Source organism: Arvicola amphibius, chromosome 5 (genome assembly GCF_903992535.2).
Source record: "Arvicola amphibius chromosome 5, mArvAmp1.2, whole genome shotgun sequence".
Lineage (NCBI taxonomy): Eukaryota > Metazoa > Chordata > Mammalia > Rodentia > Cricetidae > Arvicola > Arvicola amphibius.
The window spans coordinates 152,750,092-152,766,391 of record NC_052051.1 but is presented as its reverse complement, the minus strand read 5'-3'; the positions used below and the strand labels follow the sequence as shown (position 1 = coordinate 152,766,391).

Below are 16,300 nucleotides of genomic sequence, written 5' to 3'. Positions count from 1 at the left end.
GTTTCCAGCTAACGCCGCGCGCTGGGCTTCATTACAGTGTAGATGTAATCCTGAGCCACTAGCAGCTGAAAAAGATACTGGGTGTTGAAAAAGAGCTGTCACAGTGGCCAGTTTAGGACTAGGACGCCATCCTCCCCTGGATTCCAGGGGTCTTTGAAAGCCTCTGAACAAGCCTATGGAGGATGGCAACCCTTACCCAAGATCGGAGCTTGGAGCTACTCACTGACTACCCCAGGTGACTACAGGGCTGGCGTCAGCACGCTACGATAGCTGAGCCTCCTCCATGTGTGAGGTCAGTCCTGCTGCAGGTCCTCACTTATAGGAAAAGAGCATCAGAATTTCCAAATACGCCTCTGACATCAGCCGGACCCTGGTAGGCTGGGCAAGTTGAACCAGAAGAACCCGTTGCTCTGCCTGTCAGTAGGGATCAATGTGATGAGGTGGCATATGAGAAGGTGACAGGAAACAATAGGAAACATATCAAAATCTGCCTGGCGTCCTTCTGCATGGGAGGGACAACATGAGCAGGGCAGCCCCTGCCCCGCCCCACCCCGCCCCACCGCCAGAACACAACTGACCCCCACCCATCTCACCAGGTATTACCCTTCTTTTCACCAGAGTTGGCCCTGTTTCCCAGGGAAATCATAAGACTGTTTCATTTTGTGGGAAATCATAAGACTCCCCTAAGATCAATTCCAAAGAAGCCTGATTGTCCAGGGGCCGAGAAAACACAGGAAGTGCTTTCCCTCCGGAGGAGCCCACAGCCTCCACCCCAAACCACTTCCTGAATCAACACACTTAATGCTCAACACCAGGAAGGAACAGGAGGGAGATGGATACACAGAAGGAAGCCCTGGCAGGACTGGGTGAAGAGGAAGCAGGTGTTCCCATTTAGGACCTGCCCACACCCCACCCCCAGGCTCCAAATTCTCAGGGACTCCCTTGCCTCTTCTGACTCTCACAACGGTGTTGGTGCTTTAAGGGGTCACGTATGGTCACCTTGCTTGTCCTGAATATTCCAGGGGCTGTGGGCACACAAATGGGGGCTTTACTGCTCAGCATATGCCAGAGGCACCACCAGGAGCACAAATAAGTTGACACAATCTTGCATTCTGGTCCAGTACTGCACACCATGGTGGTCTCTGGTAAGGCAAGCTACCATCTGGAGAGGTGTAGATGCTTTTTAACATAATTGGATGTGGAGCCCTTGGTGTAGAATATCAGTGCAAGGACATTCCCTTCTTCCCAGGGGCTCCACTAGCACCTGAGTCCCCGCGATCCCAAGGAAAGAAGCCAACAGAGCTGTGCAAGGCTGAAGAATGACCTCCAGACATAGTTCGCCCTGATTTCTGACAGTTGAGCAAGCTATCATATGTGGGGAGTGGGGAATCTTTTTTTTGCAGGTGCCATTGTGTTAAGCATTTTGAACCGGGCCCACTCAGAATGGGAACTATCCAGGGACCAATTAAGTGTAATCACATGAGTCTTCACAGGACGAGAAGGCCAAAGAAGATGGAGCAGAGAGAGCTCGAAACTCAGCCTTGAAAGCTGAACTGAGCCAAAGCTAGTCTATGACCCCAGGATTTGGGAGGCTACTGCATTTTAAAAAGTATACATTATGAAGACATTTCAACCATTTTAGAATAAATGAAATGAAACAAAAATATACTTAAATCTGCACACTCAAATTTATCCCAAAAGAATTCTTTTACAAATTCTTTAGTAATACTTTTCAATAATAAAAATAAAAAAAGAGGCCAGGCAGTGGTGGCACACACCTTTAATCCCAGTACTCAGGAAGCAGAGGCAGGCAGATCTCTGTGAGTTCAAGGCCAGCCTGATCTATAGAGTGAGTTACAGGACAAGCTTTAAAACTAGACAGAGAAACACTGTCTTGAACTCCCACCCATCCCCCCCAAAAGATAGAACAGGATGGGAGGTAGGGTAGTGAAGGAGACATGAGGAGAGATGACTAACACAAAAAGCCTTTCTAAAAGCCATATGGAAACCGGGCAGTGGCGGTGCATGCCTTTAATCCCAGCACTCGGTAGGCAGAGGCAAGGCCAGTCTGGTCTACAGAGCAAGTTCCAGAGCTACTGAAAAACCCTATCTCAAAAACCTATAATGGGGGTTCAATATCCCAGCTAGACATTATACACTGCCAAATAAAACTCTTAAGTCAGGAATTTACCTTTTTGAGTTGTTGGCCAATGTGGTCCTATAGACAGCCCCTGAACATTGCAGGCTATTGCCCATACTATTGATTACTCCCCAGAACTTGATAGTAAGCTACCACATACCTATGTCATAGAACCTGAAGAAATCTAGCTGGTGGAAGCTTCATCCCCACTGGCTAGTTAGTATTCATAGCGCTATGAACCCCAAAACTACAACAAGAACCTGCAAAGCCAGACATGCACGCTGGTGCAGCAGTGACAAGAACATTAGGGTACTCAAAATTCACCAGGGTTTGAAAGGGAGGTTGGTCCCTCGGAATCAGTACAGGACATATCCAGACACCAAGTTCTCAAAGGAGGACAAGGTGGGGTGTGGGGGCGGGGGTAGAGCTGAAAAAGAAGCAGCAGCAGCAAGCACAAGCAGAAAAAAAAAAAAACAAGCCGGGTGGCACACGCCTTTAATCCCAGCACTCGGGAGGCAGAGGCAGGCGGATCTCTGAGTTCGAAGCCAGCCTGATCTACAAGAGCTAGTTCCAGGACAGGCACTAAAACTACAGAGAAACCTTGTTTTGAAAAAACCAAAATAGATAAATAAATAATAAAGAACAGAAATCAAGAGAGCAAGAGAAGTGAAAGGAGAGAGCAAGAGAAGCAAAAGAGGGTGTTTCTTCAGAAGTGGATTCTTAATGGAAAAGGGGAGTCTGTGCTCGGGTGAGTTGGTAAATCCTGATTGGACATATTAGCCAAATAGTGGATTTTGATTATTGGACCTTGGTGTTCAGTCTCAGGAATAAGTCAGTGGCCAAATAAGGCAATAGACCCCAGGGACTAGCTTTAGGCAAGTAACAGTTTTTAGCAAGGGAGAGGAAAGGGTTGTAAAGCTGCAAAACCTGTCTGAAATGTTTGCCTATGAGAGCCCCTCCAGTGCTGCACTAGGGCACTTCCCTCGGGAGGAGTTTGAACAAGCCCAGATCTGAGTTCTCTCCTTCTCTCCCCATGTCTTCCATCCCTGTCCTGTCTGCAGTTACATGGATCCGAATCTGGGCTGGAAGGAATGCTGACTTGTGAATCTCTCTATGTCTCTGTAACAAAGGGCTTTGGCTCTGTATTTAATGCATAGAAAGAATTACATGGGAAAAGAATGAGAGATAGTTCACAGAAATATTTTTTAGTTTTGCTATTTTTATGGGTGTGGGTGCATAAAATTTTAAAAAATTGCCTGTGTGTATGTCTATGAATGTACATGTATGTACATCACCTGGAGTTACAGGCAGCTGTGAGCCACCATGTAGGCACTGGGAATTTAACCTGAGTCCTCTGGAAGGGCAATCAGTGCTCTTAACCAGTGAGCCAGCTCCCTAGCCCAGTTAGCAGAAATCTTTAACAAGGGTTTACTGACTCCAGCTGACCCAGGTAACAAACTATCTGTATGCTGTTTCCAACATTTATGGATATTTATCATATTAGCTTTCAATGTATTGCTGTTTTCAGCATTTATTACTGCAACACACATACATATATACACGCATGCATTATTCTGAGTGAAGGACATGGTGGGTGAAGGACGGACATGAAGGACGTAATTTAAGGTTAAAGCTGGGTGTGGTGGCACATATCTTTAATCCTAGCATTTAGGAGGCAAAGGCACATGGATCTCTGTATCTTCGAAGCCCTCCTGGTCTAGAGAGTGAGGTCCAGGACACCTGAGCTACACAATGAGACCCTGTCTTGAAAACAAAGGATCACATAATTAGATGAGAAATCCAAGGAAGTGAGCTTGGTTGTTCACTTAAAGGCTGGTGTGGTAGTTTGAATACAATGCTCCCCCCAGGCTCATAGGGAGTGGCACTATTAAGAAATAAGACTTTGCTGGAATAGGTGTGGCCTTGTTGGGGGGGGGGGGGGATGTGTCACCACAGGGTGGGCTCTGAGATCTCTGAAACTCAAACCTGGCCAGTGTACCACAGTCCCTTCCAGCTGCAGATCCAGATGTGAAACTCTCACCACTCTCTCTAGCACCACGTCTGCTGAATGCCAACTTACTTCCTGCCATGATGATAATAATGGACTAAATCTATGAACTGTAAGACAGCTCATATTAGATGTTTTCCTTTATAAGAGTTGCTGTGGTCATGGTGTCTCTTCACAGTCATAGAAACCCAAATTAAGGGCTGGAGAGATGGCTCAGAGGTTAAGAGCACTGGCTGCTCTTCCAGAGGTCCTGAGTTCAATTCCCAGCAACCACATGGTGGCTCACAACCCATTAATGATAAAATCTGGTGCCCTCTTCTGGTATGAAGACATGCAGGCAGAATGCTGTATACATAATAAATATATAAATCTTTAAAAAAAAAAGAGAAACCCAAATTAAAACAGCAGATTAGCCAGGAGGTGGTGGTGCATGCCTTTAATCCCAGCATTCAGGAGGCAGAGGCAGGTGGATCTCTGAGTTCTAGGCCAACCTGGTCTACAAGAGCAAGTTCCAGGACAGGCTCCAAAGCTAGAGCAAAACCCTGTCTGAAAACAAACAAACAAAAGATAGCAGATTAAACTGAGTACTAAACAGACTATCAGTCTTAAATCTTTAAGAGACCTTAGGGTATATCATTAACTTGTCTGTGAGGTCCTGCAAAAGTTCCAATCTTTAAGAATGTAATTTTTTTTCCTTTTTTGGTTTTCTTGGTTTTAAAGACAGGGTTTCTCTGTATAACAGCCCTAGCTGTCCTAGAACTAGCTCTGTAGACCAGGCTGGCCTTGAACTAACAGAGATCCGCCTGCATCTGCCTCCTTCCCGAGTGCTGGGATTAAAGGTGTGCGCCACCACAGCCCAGCGATATTTTCATAATAATGTGTTGACGCAGTACCAACCGCTTTTTGATCTGATTTAAGGCCCACTCCATGAGATGGAACCCATACCCAACACTATTGATGAGGCCAAGAGTCTGAGACTAGATAGGTCATGAGCCCTAGGGGAAAACCTACTCTTAATATTCTGCTAAATTTACAGTGGCTCTCAACCTGTGGTCACAGCCCCTTTAGAGGCCAAATGACCCTTTCACAAGGGTCACCTAAAAGCATTAGAAAACACAGATATGTTCATTACAATTCCTAACAGTAGCAAGATTACAGTTATGAAGTAGCAATGAAAATTTTACGGTTGGTGGTCACCCCAACATGAGGAGCTGTATTAAAGGGTCACAGCGTTAGAAATGTTGAGCACTTTCAGCACAGAACATTCTGCTAAGAGAACGCAGTATAAAATGATTCCTAATGACGTATTGCTATAACCACAAATCAACACACTCCTCAATACTTATTAGAGAAACTTCTCGCAGTAGATGCCAATTAACACAGAACCTTGACAACTAGTCAACATGCAGAGAATAAGGGAACCTGGAATGTTCGGCCCCAAATGTGCTGTCTACATCACACCCCTTCTCCAGGCTCGGGGATGTATTTGGAAGAGGGGCTGGAAAGATAGTAAGAACTAGATATGGTGAATGACTTCAAGGAAACCATATTTTCCAGATCCTGGAGGTTAGACGCACATATAAGCCCAGATAACCGTGACAGCACACATAAGACCTTCATGAACCCAAGCCAGACAAACCCCAGAACAGAAAGGGGAAGTGGACACAATGTCCCTCCCCTTGCCAAGGAGTTCTTGCCATTTGCAGAAGCTGGGTGAAGAAAAATCAGTTTCTGTCGGAGGAGTGCCACTGGTATACTGACCACATTCCTGTGAACTGGACTCCACAAGTCTTCTTTTTTCCTCCCTCCTTTCCTCTCTCCCTCCCTTTTTTCTTTTCATTTGAGAGAAGAGAGAGAGAGAACCAGAAATTGGGTCAGTGGGGAGGTGGGAGAGGATCTGGTAGGAGTTAGGGAGGAAAACGAAGTGGTCAGATTATATAGAATAAAATTCTTAAAGAGTTAACAAAAAACATTTTGAGGTTGCATGAGAGTCCCTTGAACATGCCAGCAACAGGGATACTATGCATGGGCCCGAATGAACTTCTAACCGCCCATAGGCAGCTGCTAGCTTACCACGAGGCCCTAGGACCAGAGTCTTTCATTGCTGAGGTCCAGAGGGCAGGACAGCAGCTGCGCTGGCCAGCAGCCGCCCCTTCCCCAGCTTCCTCCCGGCCTTGGCTGTACTGTGAAGCACTCACCTACCCAGATGAAATGTGTTTTCTAATTTAGAATTAGATCCACATTATTCTTCTGCTCAGTGGTCTGCATCTTTGTTAGCATGAATAGGAACTCCAGTCTTGGGCTATTTTCTTAAGAACCGCAGGATTTCCCTGGCTTGGGTCAAAAACAGGGTAGCAGAGGGGAGTCTCGGTGAGGGCCCAGTGTTGCTGGGCTAGAGACAGAAGCTTCTTTTTGTTGTTACTGGGTGGGTGACTGTCCAGAAGTAGAATGTGAGACCCTCTAGATGTGCTGGCTTACGGAGTGTCCTCAGCTCTGTCTCACAGAGCTGGGAAGTCCTGGTTGCCTCCTGTTTGCCATTGCGAGTTCTCCCTTGTCCACTGGTGCAGCATTTGTCCTGAACCAAGTACAAGAAAAAAATGTTTGAGGAATGACAGGTGGGACTGGGTGGAAGAATGGCCAGAACCCTAGCCCAGAGCCATGCCAGGTGGTTGCCACTGTAATGATCAAGCTTGAGGTGGAGACGTGGGAGAGACGGAGAAGCAGACGGCGCTGTGGAGAGAGGCAGAACCGGAGACGCAAAGGTGAGGAACAGGCTAGTAAAGTCTCCTATCCCGCCTGTAAGCCCCGCCATGTTGTTCCAGCTTCTGATCAGGCCCAGTACAAGGAGTCTTCATAAGCAGAGCGCTGTGTGGGGCTCTGCCTGCGGCTCTCTGCGTGGTTCTGCATGTGGCTCCACAGTGATGGGGAAAAGGAGGTTGAGGGCTGCCCGAGATGCATTGCTTCAACCCCGCATCTTGATCTTGACCCCCCACCCCACTGTCTCCATCCCATCCCAAACACATCAAGGACTATCTGAAATGGTTCCACTTCCGGAATGTTCCTCTGAAATATTTCATGGTCCCAGAGTTGGTTCTGTCTGCTTGTGGCTACTGTGTGTACCACTTTCAGATGAGAGAGGGATCAGGGACGCCCCTGTTCCCCCTACACACACAAGTTTTGTTGTCTACCTGACCTCCTGAGTCTCTGGTAGGGTCTGGGTTGCCGGGGAGATCTTTGCCTTAATAGCCTACAGGACCATGCTTTATCTAGAAGCCACTTGGCTCTGCTCTGGCTACTCTGGACACAGCTGAAATATCCAGCAAGGGTTGGCCAAACATGGGAGCCTCCTGAGAGTCCTCGCTTGTGAGGATAGCCTCTGCTAGTCTGCCTATCTGGTCCTAGCTTCTGTGGTCCAGGCTCTGCTTGCCGCTTTTTATGCTTACACTGTCTGCAATGTGAAAAGCAAAATGTGTGGAGGATGTGTGCATCCATTAGACAGAGCCACACCGAGTCTCTTATCGCTTAGATTGAACTGAATCTGGCTCCATGTGTCTACCAGTTCTCCAATGCCCTGCCTGATGCTGGCTATGCTGGCAAGGGATGTCAGAAACCCCGTGATTCTATAGACTGAAAAGGCCCAAGGGAGTGAGGACACCATTGAGAAACAGTCCCATGTCCTTAAGGTAACTGGAAGACCCACTGAGCTGGGCCAGGTGAAGCCACCCTTGCCAAAGCCTTGGTCTTGTCTCTCCAGAAAGATTTCCTTTTGCTCCTTAAAATGGCTCTAGTGACTGGTCTACAAGAGCTAGTTCCAGGACAGGCTCTAGAAACTACAGGAAAACCCTGTCTCGAAAAACCAAAAAAAAAAAAAAAAAAAAAAAAAAAGGCCCTAGTGAGTCCCGGGCTTTGAATCTATAGTGTACTTCCGATAGAATACCCTGAATTAGACTCTAGGTTCCCAGCTTTCCTTACAGCTGTCTGCAAAGAGACGTCAGTTGCTGCTGCTGCTGCTGCTGCTGCTGCACAGGCTAACGCAGGCTGCATAGGCTGACTGGGGGCCATGCAGGGCCAGCTCTCAAACCCCTCCCTACTTGTCTTAGTTAAGGTTTCTATTGCTGTGAAGAGACACCATAACTGTGGCCTCTCTTATAAAGGAAAAACTTAATTGAGGTGGCTGACTTACAGTGCAGAGATTTACTCCATTATCATCAGGGCAGGAAGCCAGGCAGCGTGCAGGCAGACGCGGTGCTGGAGAAGGAGCTGAGAGTTCTACATCTTGACCCCAAGGCAACAGAAAATGGTCTGTCTCAGTGGACATGACTTGAACGTATATGAGTCCCCAAAGGGAGATTAGGGGTGGGGAGACTGGGCCTGACATAGGTTGTTGAAACCTCAAATTCCACCTTCCAGTGACACACTTCCTCCAACAAGGTCATATCTCCTAATCCTTTTAAAAAGTTCCACTCTTTGGTGGAGTAAGCATTCAAATACATGAGCCTATGGGGGCCATTTTTATTCAAACCACCACAGACCCAAAAGGCAGACCATCTATACTTTTAAAAATTATTATTTGAACTCATCCATTGGTATATAATTCACAAACTGTGAAATTCACTCAAATAAGTAATCCAATGGCTTTTAGTATATACACAAATTGTGCAGCCATTACTGCAGTCCAATATCAGGAAATTGGTTCCTCAAGAAGGAACCCTTTGCTATGAAGCAGCTTCCTCTTTCCCCTCTTCCCCCCTCCCTCCTCATACTATAGCAACCACTAAGGCACTGTCCCTGTGACATTCTCAGTTGCTGATGTTTTTTATAAAAGGGTCATTTAATAGGTGACTGTAGTTGTATATTATTTGTATTTTGATAAATAAATCTTGCCTGAAGACCAGAGGCAAAGCTAAAGCCACTAGAGGTCAGGCAATGGTGACACACACCTTTATTCCCAGTATTTGGGAGACAGAATCAGATGGATCTCTGAGTTCAAGACCACCCTGGGCTACACAAAATCAATGCAGAAACAAATCCAAGTGGTGGTGGCCTCCGCCTTTAATCCCAATACTCCCTTAATCCCAGAACTAGAGGGAATATAAGATGAGAGGAGAGAGAGGCAGTTCACTTAGTTTATGGTCACCCAGCCTTGGTAGAGGTAAGACTTCTCTAGTGGCTTAACTACTTTGCTTTTCTGGTTTTCGGGTTGAACCCCAATTTCTGTCTCTGGGTTTTTATTATTCATGCTACAGACGGCCTCTCTTCCTTTGCTGTGTGTGAAGTTTGTTCGTGTCATAGGTACCGTCCTACACGCCTGTTGTTGAGTGGATTCATAGGCACACATACCTCATCTGTTTGCCCGTCAGGCTGTCTCCTCCTTGACCCTTGTGATGAATAGGTGCTGCTATAAAAGGTGTGTGTGTTTCTGTGTGGGTGTACGTGGCTGTTTTCTGTACACACCTAGGAGTGGAATGTGGTTATGTGGCGAACCCTGTTTACCTATACTTTCCAAAGGGGCTGCACGATTCTGCTTTCCTCCTGCCATCCCTGTGGGTGTGAAGCAGGGGCTCATTGCGGCTGCTGCTGATTAATGGCGTTTGGGTGCCTCTGCCTGTAAGGCCATGTTCTGTTTAAGTTTTTAAAATTATTTTAGGTATAGAAATGTTTTCTCTTCATGTTTGTAAGCACACCATGTGTGTGCCATGCCTGTGGAGGCCAGGAGAGGACATTAGATCTGGAACTGGAATTGCAGACAGTTGAGCAGTCACATGGTGTTCTGGGAACCAAATCCCAGTCCTGTGCAAAAGCAGCAGGTGCCCTTAACCAACGAGCCATCTCTGCAGCCACACTGCACTGCCACCCCATCTATTTAAACATTCGCAGCACACTGGCATCCATGTGTTGTCTCTGCACTAGGCTCTAGAGGTACTGAGGTGGCCTAAATAGACACAGTCTGCTCATCCTTCCAACCTTCAGCCCAAGGAGTGATAGCATATAAACAAAACAGGTAACAGATAAAAGGGTGGCCCTGGGAATCACCCACAAAGTGACCACAACTCAAACTTAAGAAGAAAAGGAAAGCCGGGCAGTGGTGCACACCTTTAATCCCAGCACTCGGGAGGCAGAGGCAAGCAGATCTCTGTGAGTTCTGGTCTACAGAGTTAGTTCCAGGACAGGTGCCGAAGCCACAGAGAAACCCTGTCTGGAAAAACCAAAATAAATAAAATTTAAAAAAAGAAAGAAAAAGAAAAGAAAGAGTTCTGAGATCATGTTTCCAGACACACAGTGAAATCAGACTTGAGCACCCGTGAAGATACTCAGCTCTGAAGCTTACATCTTTAGACCTTCAGAAACAACAGATTTGCAGTAACAGATTCAGTTGTTCAGTGTGGTGTGCCATCTTCCCCAGTAAGAGCCGGCGCTTCGTATGAAAGTGTGTGCCTAGACAAAAGCTAGCAAGGTGTGGGATCAAGAGGGGAGGGTCCCTTGCTGTTTGATAGGCACTGAGTATCAGTGGGAGACCAGAAGCTCTGGAGATGGAGAGGCAGGGTGGTGTGCTTACTGCATTGCACTGTGCATTCAGAAGTGGCTAGGGGGCTCACTATCTTGCCGTGTTTACTGTATCACAGTAACAAAAATAAGTAAGTACCAACAGAGTTCCTCCCAGGTCACCTACTCTGAAGGATGAAAACACGCAGCAAAGCCGGATTGGCCGGCTGCTGGTCCGGTCCGCACCTGCCCCTGCGCTCTCTCCAGGGTTGCCAGTGCTCAACCCAAAGCTCGACACCTGCTGGGTTCACCCAAAACCCAGGACCCCAGACTGCTACGCCAGTGCAGATGGACGCCCGGGCGCCGGAAGTTCCTTGCGGGGACGTGCTGCAGAACGCGGTGAGTGACGCGTGCCCTAGAGCTCCGTGGACCGAGGTCACCGGCTTTAGGGTACTGGAAGGGATCGAGGTCACAGCCATAGGAGTGTTGGGGAACCGAAGTCGTGAGCCAAAGAGGTAGATGGCGGACGCTGAGCTGCTGGGGATGAAACTTGTTCCTACAGAGCCCGGATCCTTGTCCCATACCTTGCTCAGCCTCTCCCCTCCCCCACTTCAATTCTGTCCTAGTCCCTAGACATCTGAGAGAGCTTTCCCCTTTCTCCAGGTCCCACTCCCTAGTCCCAGATCCCGCCCACCCCTCCTTTCCCTCCTAAAGGCTCCGCCTCAAGACGAAGCCCCGCCCCATTCCTTCTGGCCCCGGCCAAAGCAGTTCCTACAGTGGTGTTTCTGATAACCCCTGCCAGCATAACCATGAGGACCATGGCAGGTCCTTGTGTTTGTCCCATTTAAAAGAGTCCACTAGAGCCCACTTAAAATTTACATTCTTTCGGAAGGCTACCTGCCACAGGGAACCTACACAGAAGAGCGCAGGGTCCAGATTCCAGGACGGGCACCAAAGGTGTTGGGACAGGATCACACAAGGTAGACACATACAGGATGTGTGGACTATAAAGCTTCAAACAACCCGAAAGCCTGGCAGTAACCACAGTGGCATTTCTGTAGGCGTTGTGCCGTACACTATTAAACAGCCAAAGCTCGAACAAAGGGCCCACTGGCCTTTGATTCACCCTGAACTGTTTCCTGTGCTCACATCTCCAGGGAGATGACTTACAACCCCTCTGTCTTGTATCATAGTGCTCATGCTGGCACAGGCCTGTAATCCCCATGTTGGAGAGCCGAGGCAGAGGATACAAAAGCAGACCTGCCTCAAAACAAAAACAAAAACAACAAAAAACATCACGGGGAATGACTTATTTTCCCCAAGACTGCGAGGCAGAAGGAGATCAATAAACATTGGAGGCCATGTTTATTGACATGGGTCCATACAATGAGTTCCAGCACAGCTAGGATTAATAGGGATTAATTTTGTCTCAAGAAACAAAAGAAAAAAAAAACAAACCAAAAAAACAAAAAAACAAAAAACAAAATCAATGGGCATGTATGTTTAGGTACTCCATGATATTTGTGATGTCCTACACTAATAATAAATACCTCATTCAGTTACCTAAGGTTCATTTTCAGGCAGAAAATCTACTTCAGGAGCTTGAAGAACACTTCCGAGCTCTGACAACAACATTAAACCTCAGAAATATCCTTTCCTGGTCTTACCAAACACTATCAAGCCATCGGGTTGGTAGATTGCAGCGGAGTAGTGTCTTGTTCTCTGATAGCAGCGTGTGACTGCTTACATGTGATTTCCTATCGTTTGTGTTTGTGCTTCTATGTGGCAGCTGGGTGTATTAAACATCATTTGCTTGTCACGGGCTTGGCTTCCAACTGACTGGCAATGCAAGGCATTTGAACGGCTAGTAGAGAAAGCTGAGAGAGCAGACCTCAGCTCTGGCTGAGGGGCTGCCCTGCAGGCCTAACTGAGCCTGTCTGGCTTGCAGTACAGATACCACAGCAATCAGGAACCTGAGAGAACAGTGTTGATGGTCCCAGGCATGGAAGGACGTTCCTAGGGCCTACCTTCAATTTGACTAGAACAAGCAAGTCGGTGTTTGTCTCAGAAGAAGTGGGTGCTCAGTCCCAGCCCTACGTGTCAGTGAGCCTCTTCATGTTTAGAATGGCAAGCTGGAACCGGGCAAGCGTTTGGGTGACTTGCTTAAACTGGTTCTGTGATGGCTTTACTTGTGAGTTCACTAGGATATAGTTATTTTATAAAATTTAAAAATAAAATATAGTGTGTATAAATCTAGGTTAGCATTTGCCCTAAGACTTGCCTAATCGAAGGTGTTTTTAAACATGATTTTTTTACATGATTAAATTCACTTTAAAAATCCTATTAAGGGGCTGGAGAGACAGACAGCTCAGCTGTTAGGCCATATGCAGCTCTCACAGAGGGCCCAGGTTTGGTTCCCAGCACCCACAGAGTGGCTCACAACCATCTGTAACTCCAGTTTCAGAGGATCCCACACCCATTTCTGATCTCCTCAAGCACTAGGCCAGTCTGTGATGAACATATATACATTCAGGCAAAACACTTACACACATAAAATAAGTAAATCTGAAATAACAAATCAAGTGAATGGGCCATTGAAATGAGTCAGTCTGCAGGAGTGCATGCTACCACGTCTTGGTTCCATCCACAGGCTCCCTCCTGAAAAGAGAGAACTGCTCCAGAGAGTTGTCCCCTGACCTTCAAACCTGTGTCATTTGTACACATGCACACACGCACACACACACGCACACGCACACACACACACCCAACTCGCGTTCACGCACTAAATACTTTTTTTGATTAATTTTTATTGAGCTCTACATTTTTCTCTGCTCCCCTCCCTGCTTCTCCCCTCCCCCCTAGTTTTTAAAAAATAAGCTACCAAGAAGTTGGTTTAAAAATGAGCTAATGTCTATCATAATTACACTCAGTGACTCAGAGCTCGCCAAACTCAAGTCTTCAAGCCTATGTCCAAGCCGGGGGCACTGTTTTCAAAACTTAGTCCACAGCTGAAGACACAAAATTTAGTCCACAGTTAAAGACAGCGTGCTAAGAAAAGCCGAGGGAGGGGTAATTACATGGACTTTGGACAGCCTGACTTCCTCACTGGGCAAGCTGCTCTGCCATACGTCCAGGGTCATGTGCCGAGCAGGTGCAGGTTGAAGCAGGAGCTTTCCGTGAGTCAGGCTAATGGGACCCACATGTGCCATTCTCCTTGACATTGTACTGGAAGAAATGGGAAATCGCATCGAGGACCTACAGAAAAATGTTGATGACCTAATGTCTCAAGCTGGAATCGAGAATTCAGTCAAAGAACAGATGGTAAGGCCATGGTTAAGACACAGCCTGTGTGTATCATAAGTTCTTTCACCGCTATGTGAACTGTCCCTGGGTTACATGAAAAGTCTTCAGTACTAAGGAGAGGAGCACCATGTGCTCTTTTACCGCTAAACTGTGCTCGTCATTCCTTAAAAGGTACATATTTCAAGTGAAAATTCTCATTTAAAAATTAGATTTTAAAGCCGGGCGATGGTGGCGCGCGCCTTTAATCCCAGCACTCGGGAGGCAGAGGCAGGCGGATCTCTGTGAGTTCGAGACCAGCCTGGTCTACAAGAGCTAGTTCCAGGACAGGCTCTAAAGCTGCAGAGAAACCCTGTCTCGAAAAACCAAAAAAAAAAAAAAATTAGATTTTAGCCAGGCAGTGGTGGCGCATGCCTTTAATCCCAGCACTCAGGAGGCAGAGGCAGGCAGATCTCTGAGTTCGAGGCCAGTCTGGTCTACAAGAGCTAGTTCCAGGACAGGCTCTAGAAACTACAGGGAAACCCTGTCTCGAAAAAAAAAAACAAAAAAAATTAGATAAGAGTATTTTTCAACCTTATTCCTCAAGTCAGTTTTTAGCCACAACACAATTATAATGATGAAAGGCTGGGATTATAGTCGGTTCCTGTCTGAGATAATACATTTGTTTAATCAGTAAAAGAAGAAAGATGCAGGCTGGAGAGATGAGGGCTGGCTGCTGGCAATTGAACACAGGACTTCTGGAAATACAACCCATGATGGCACTGTTGACACATGTGACATGATGGCACTGTTGACACATGTGACATTCTACTTTCTTTTCACTTACCCCTCCCCACCCCTCCTCTTCAGCTGCTGCCACCACCCCACCACATGGTCACCGAACAATTTAGATACCCTTGTTTACTTCTGTCTCACAGTCAGTTTATGGTAAATCACCCCTGCTTACCCAGCTAAACCAGAGCTAGGTCACCTATCAGTGATGCATGGCTCTCCCAATCAGTGGTTTCAAAACACTGGAGGAATGAGCATGGGGAGATCCCACCCCCAAACTCAACAGGGCAGAATAAAAGTAAAATTTCTGACCGGAGGCAAAATATGCAGCTTTACTATGAAAGCCCATTCAGACATGCCCCATTCACCCAGGTGCCTCCGGGGACTGTGGACTCTGAATCCTCCACCCTCCCTCCGGCAAATTCCCATCTTTTGAAACAAGGGTAGTAGAGTGATGGCCGGAACAGACAGGCCTCATCTGGTATACTGGCTTGAATGCTGCTCTGGCCTTTACCTGCAGGGTGAGCTTCTCAAACTCTGGCTCTGAATCCAACGGTTTAGATGTCAAATTGAGTGTTTAAGTAATTGTCAAAATTTCGCTTCCTTAATGCACACAGTCACCAAAGGCAACATGGCTGAGGCCAGCTCTTTAAAAGCCGTTCAAGCCTTTCAGAACAAAGGCCTAAGTAATTAGAAGACTTGCACCAACTTGTGCTGGCTCTCAGCTGGGGGTTTCACACTGGGCTTCAGAAACCCTGCAAACCCTACATGACTCTCCCATTGTGGAGACAGTTCCATACCCATACTAAAGACCCTTACATTTGATGACGTAGGCTTTTTATCTGTGCTTCTAAGTTGTATAATCTTTCCTGGCATGCAGTAAATGCAGAATTTGTCTAGAAAGTTCCTGTCCCCTACACACCAGAGGACAGTGAGGGGGTGGTTAGTCACAGTGACGGACTCCACGCTGCTGCTCCAATGCCTACAGAGTGCACTTATCTGAAGAAAAGGAATTTCTATCATTGAAGTCTTTCTCTATACTGAATTTTGCCTATATACAAATGTTTAATGATTACTAGTAGTTATGGAATTTTATTGAAAACTACTCTAGAACTTATTTAACTGAACATTAATTAATCTGTATATAAACCATGTAAATAAACTTATCTCTTTCAAATTCTCTTTCAGACCTGAAGATGTTAAATGAGCCATGTGAAATTGCGAAAATGGAATCTATACTGTTTGAGTAATCTGTGCAGTATGAATTTTGATGTTCGGTTTTTAATTTTGTTTTTTGGAGACTTGAAATCAAACCCAGGACCTAAAATGTAGTAGACAAGTGGCTACCACCAGGCTATATGCTAACCCATTAAAAAATAAAATCCATTTTAACAGATAAAAAACAAAAACAACAGCAATAAAATAATAACATACTTCAGAAAGTGACTATATACCAAAGATGAGACTTGTAAATAAGGACAAAATGTTTTTCAATGTGTATTTGTAAATCATAGAAGTAAAGCATACACTGTATTAGTTAATATATTTTCCAAATTAAAATTCTACATTGATTTTAAAAAATCAGTTGTCTGATGTAA

General features: G+C 46.2%; 1 protein-coding gene across 1 annotated transcript; it reads left to right on the top strand.

Moving 5' to 3' along the window:
* The first annotated feature begins 10,915 nt into the window (after nucleotides 1–10,915).
* On the top strand, nucleotides 10,916–16,019 carry Hsbp1l1 (heat shock factor binding protein 1 like 1). Its single transcript, XM_038332230.1, has 4 exons — nucleotides 10,916–11,030; nucleotides 12,212–12,278; nucleotides 13,858–13,952; nucleotides 15,891–16,019. The coding sequence occupies exons 1-4, from the start codon at nucleotides 10,980–10,982 to the stop codon at nucleotides 15,894–15,896; spliced, it is 219 nt and encodes a 72-aa protein (XP_038188158.1). The 5' UTR covers nucleotides 10,916–10,979; the 3' UTR covers nucleotides 15,897–16,019.
* The last annotated feature ends 281 nt before the right edge of the window (nucleotides 16,020–16,300 follow it).

What these genes read in the sequence shown, in the direction of transcription:
- Hsbp1l1 (XM_038332230.1), top strand. Translation starts at nt 10,980, where the DNA reads ATGGACGCCCGGGCGCCGGAAGTTCCTTGCGGGGACGTGCTGCAGAAC. An exon ending in GGGACGTGCTGCAGAACGCG is followed by an intron (nt 11,031 to 12,211) that starts GTGAGTGACGCG and finishes GTTCATTTTCAG; the next exon opens with GCAGAAAATCTACTTCAGGA. An exon ending in AACAACATTAAACCTCAGAA is followed by an intron (nt 12,279 to 13,857) that starts ATATCCTTTCCT and finishes TTGACATTGTAC; the next exon opens with TGGAAGAAATGGGAAATCGC.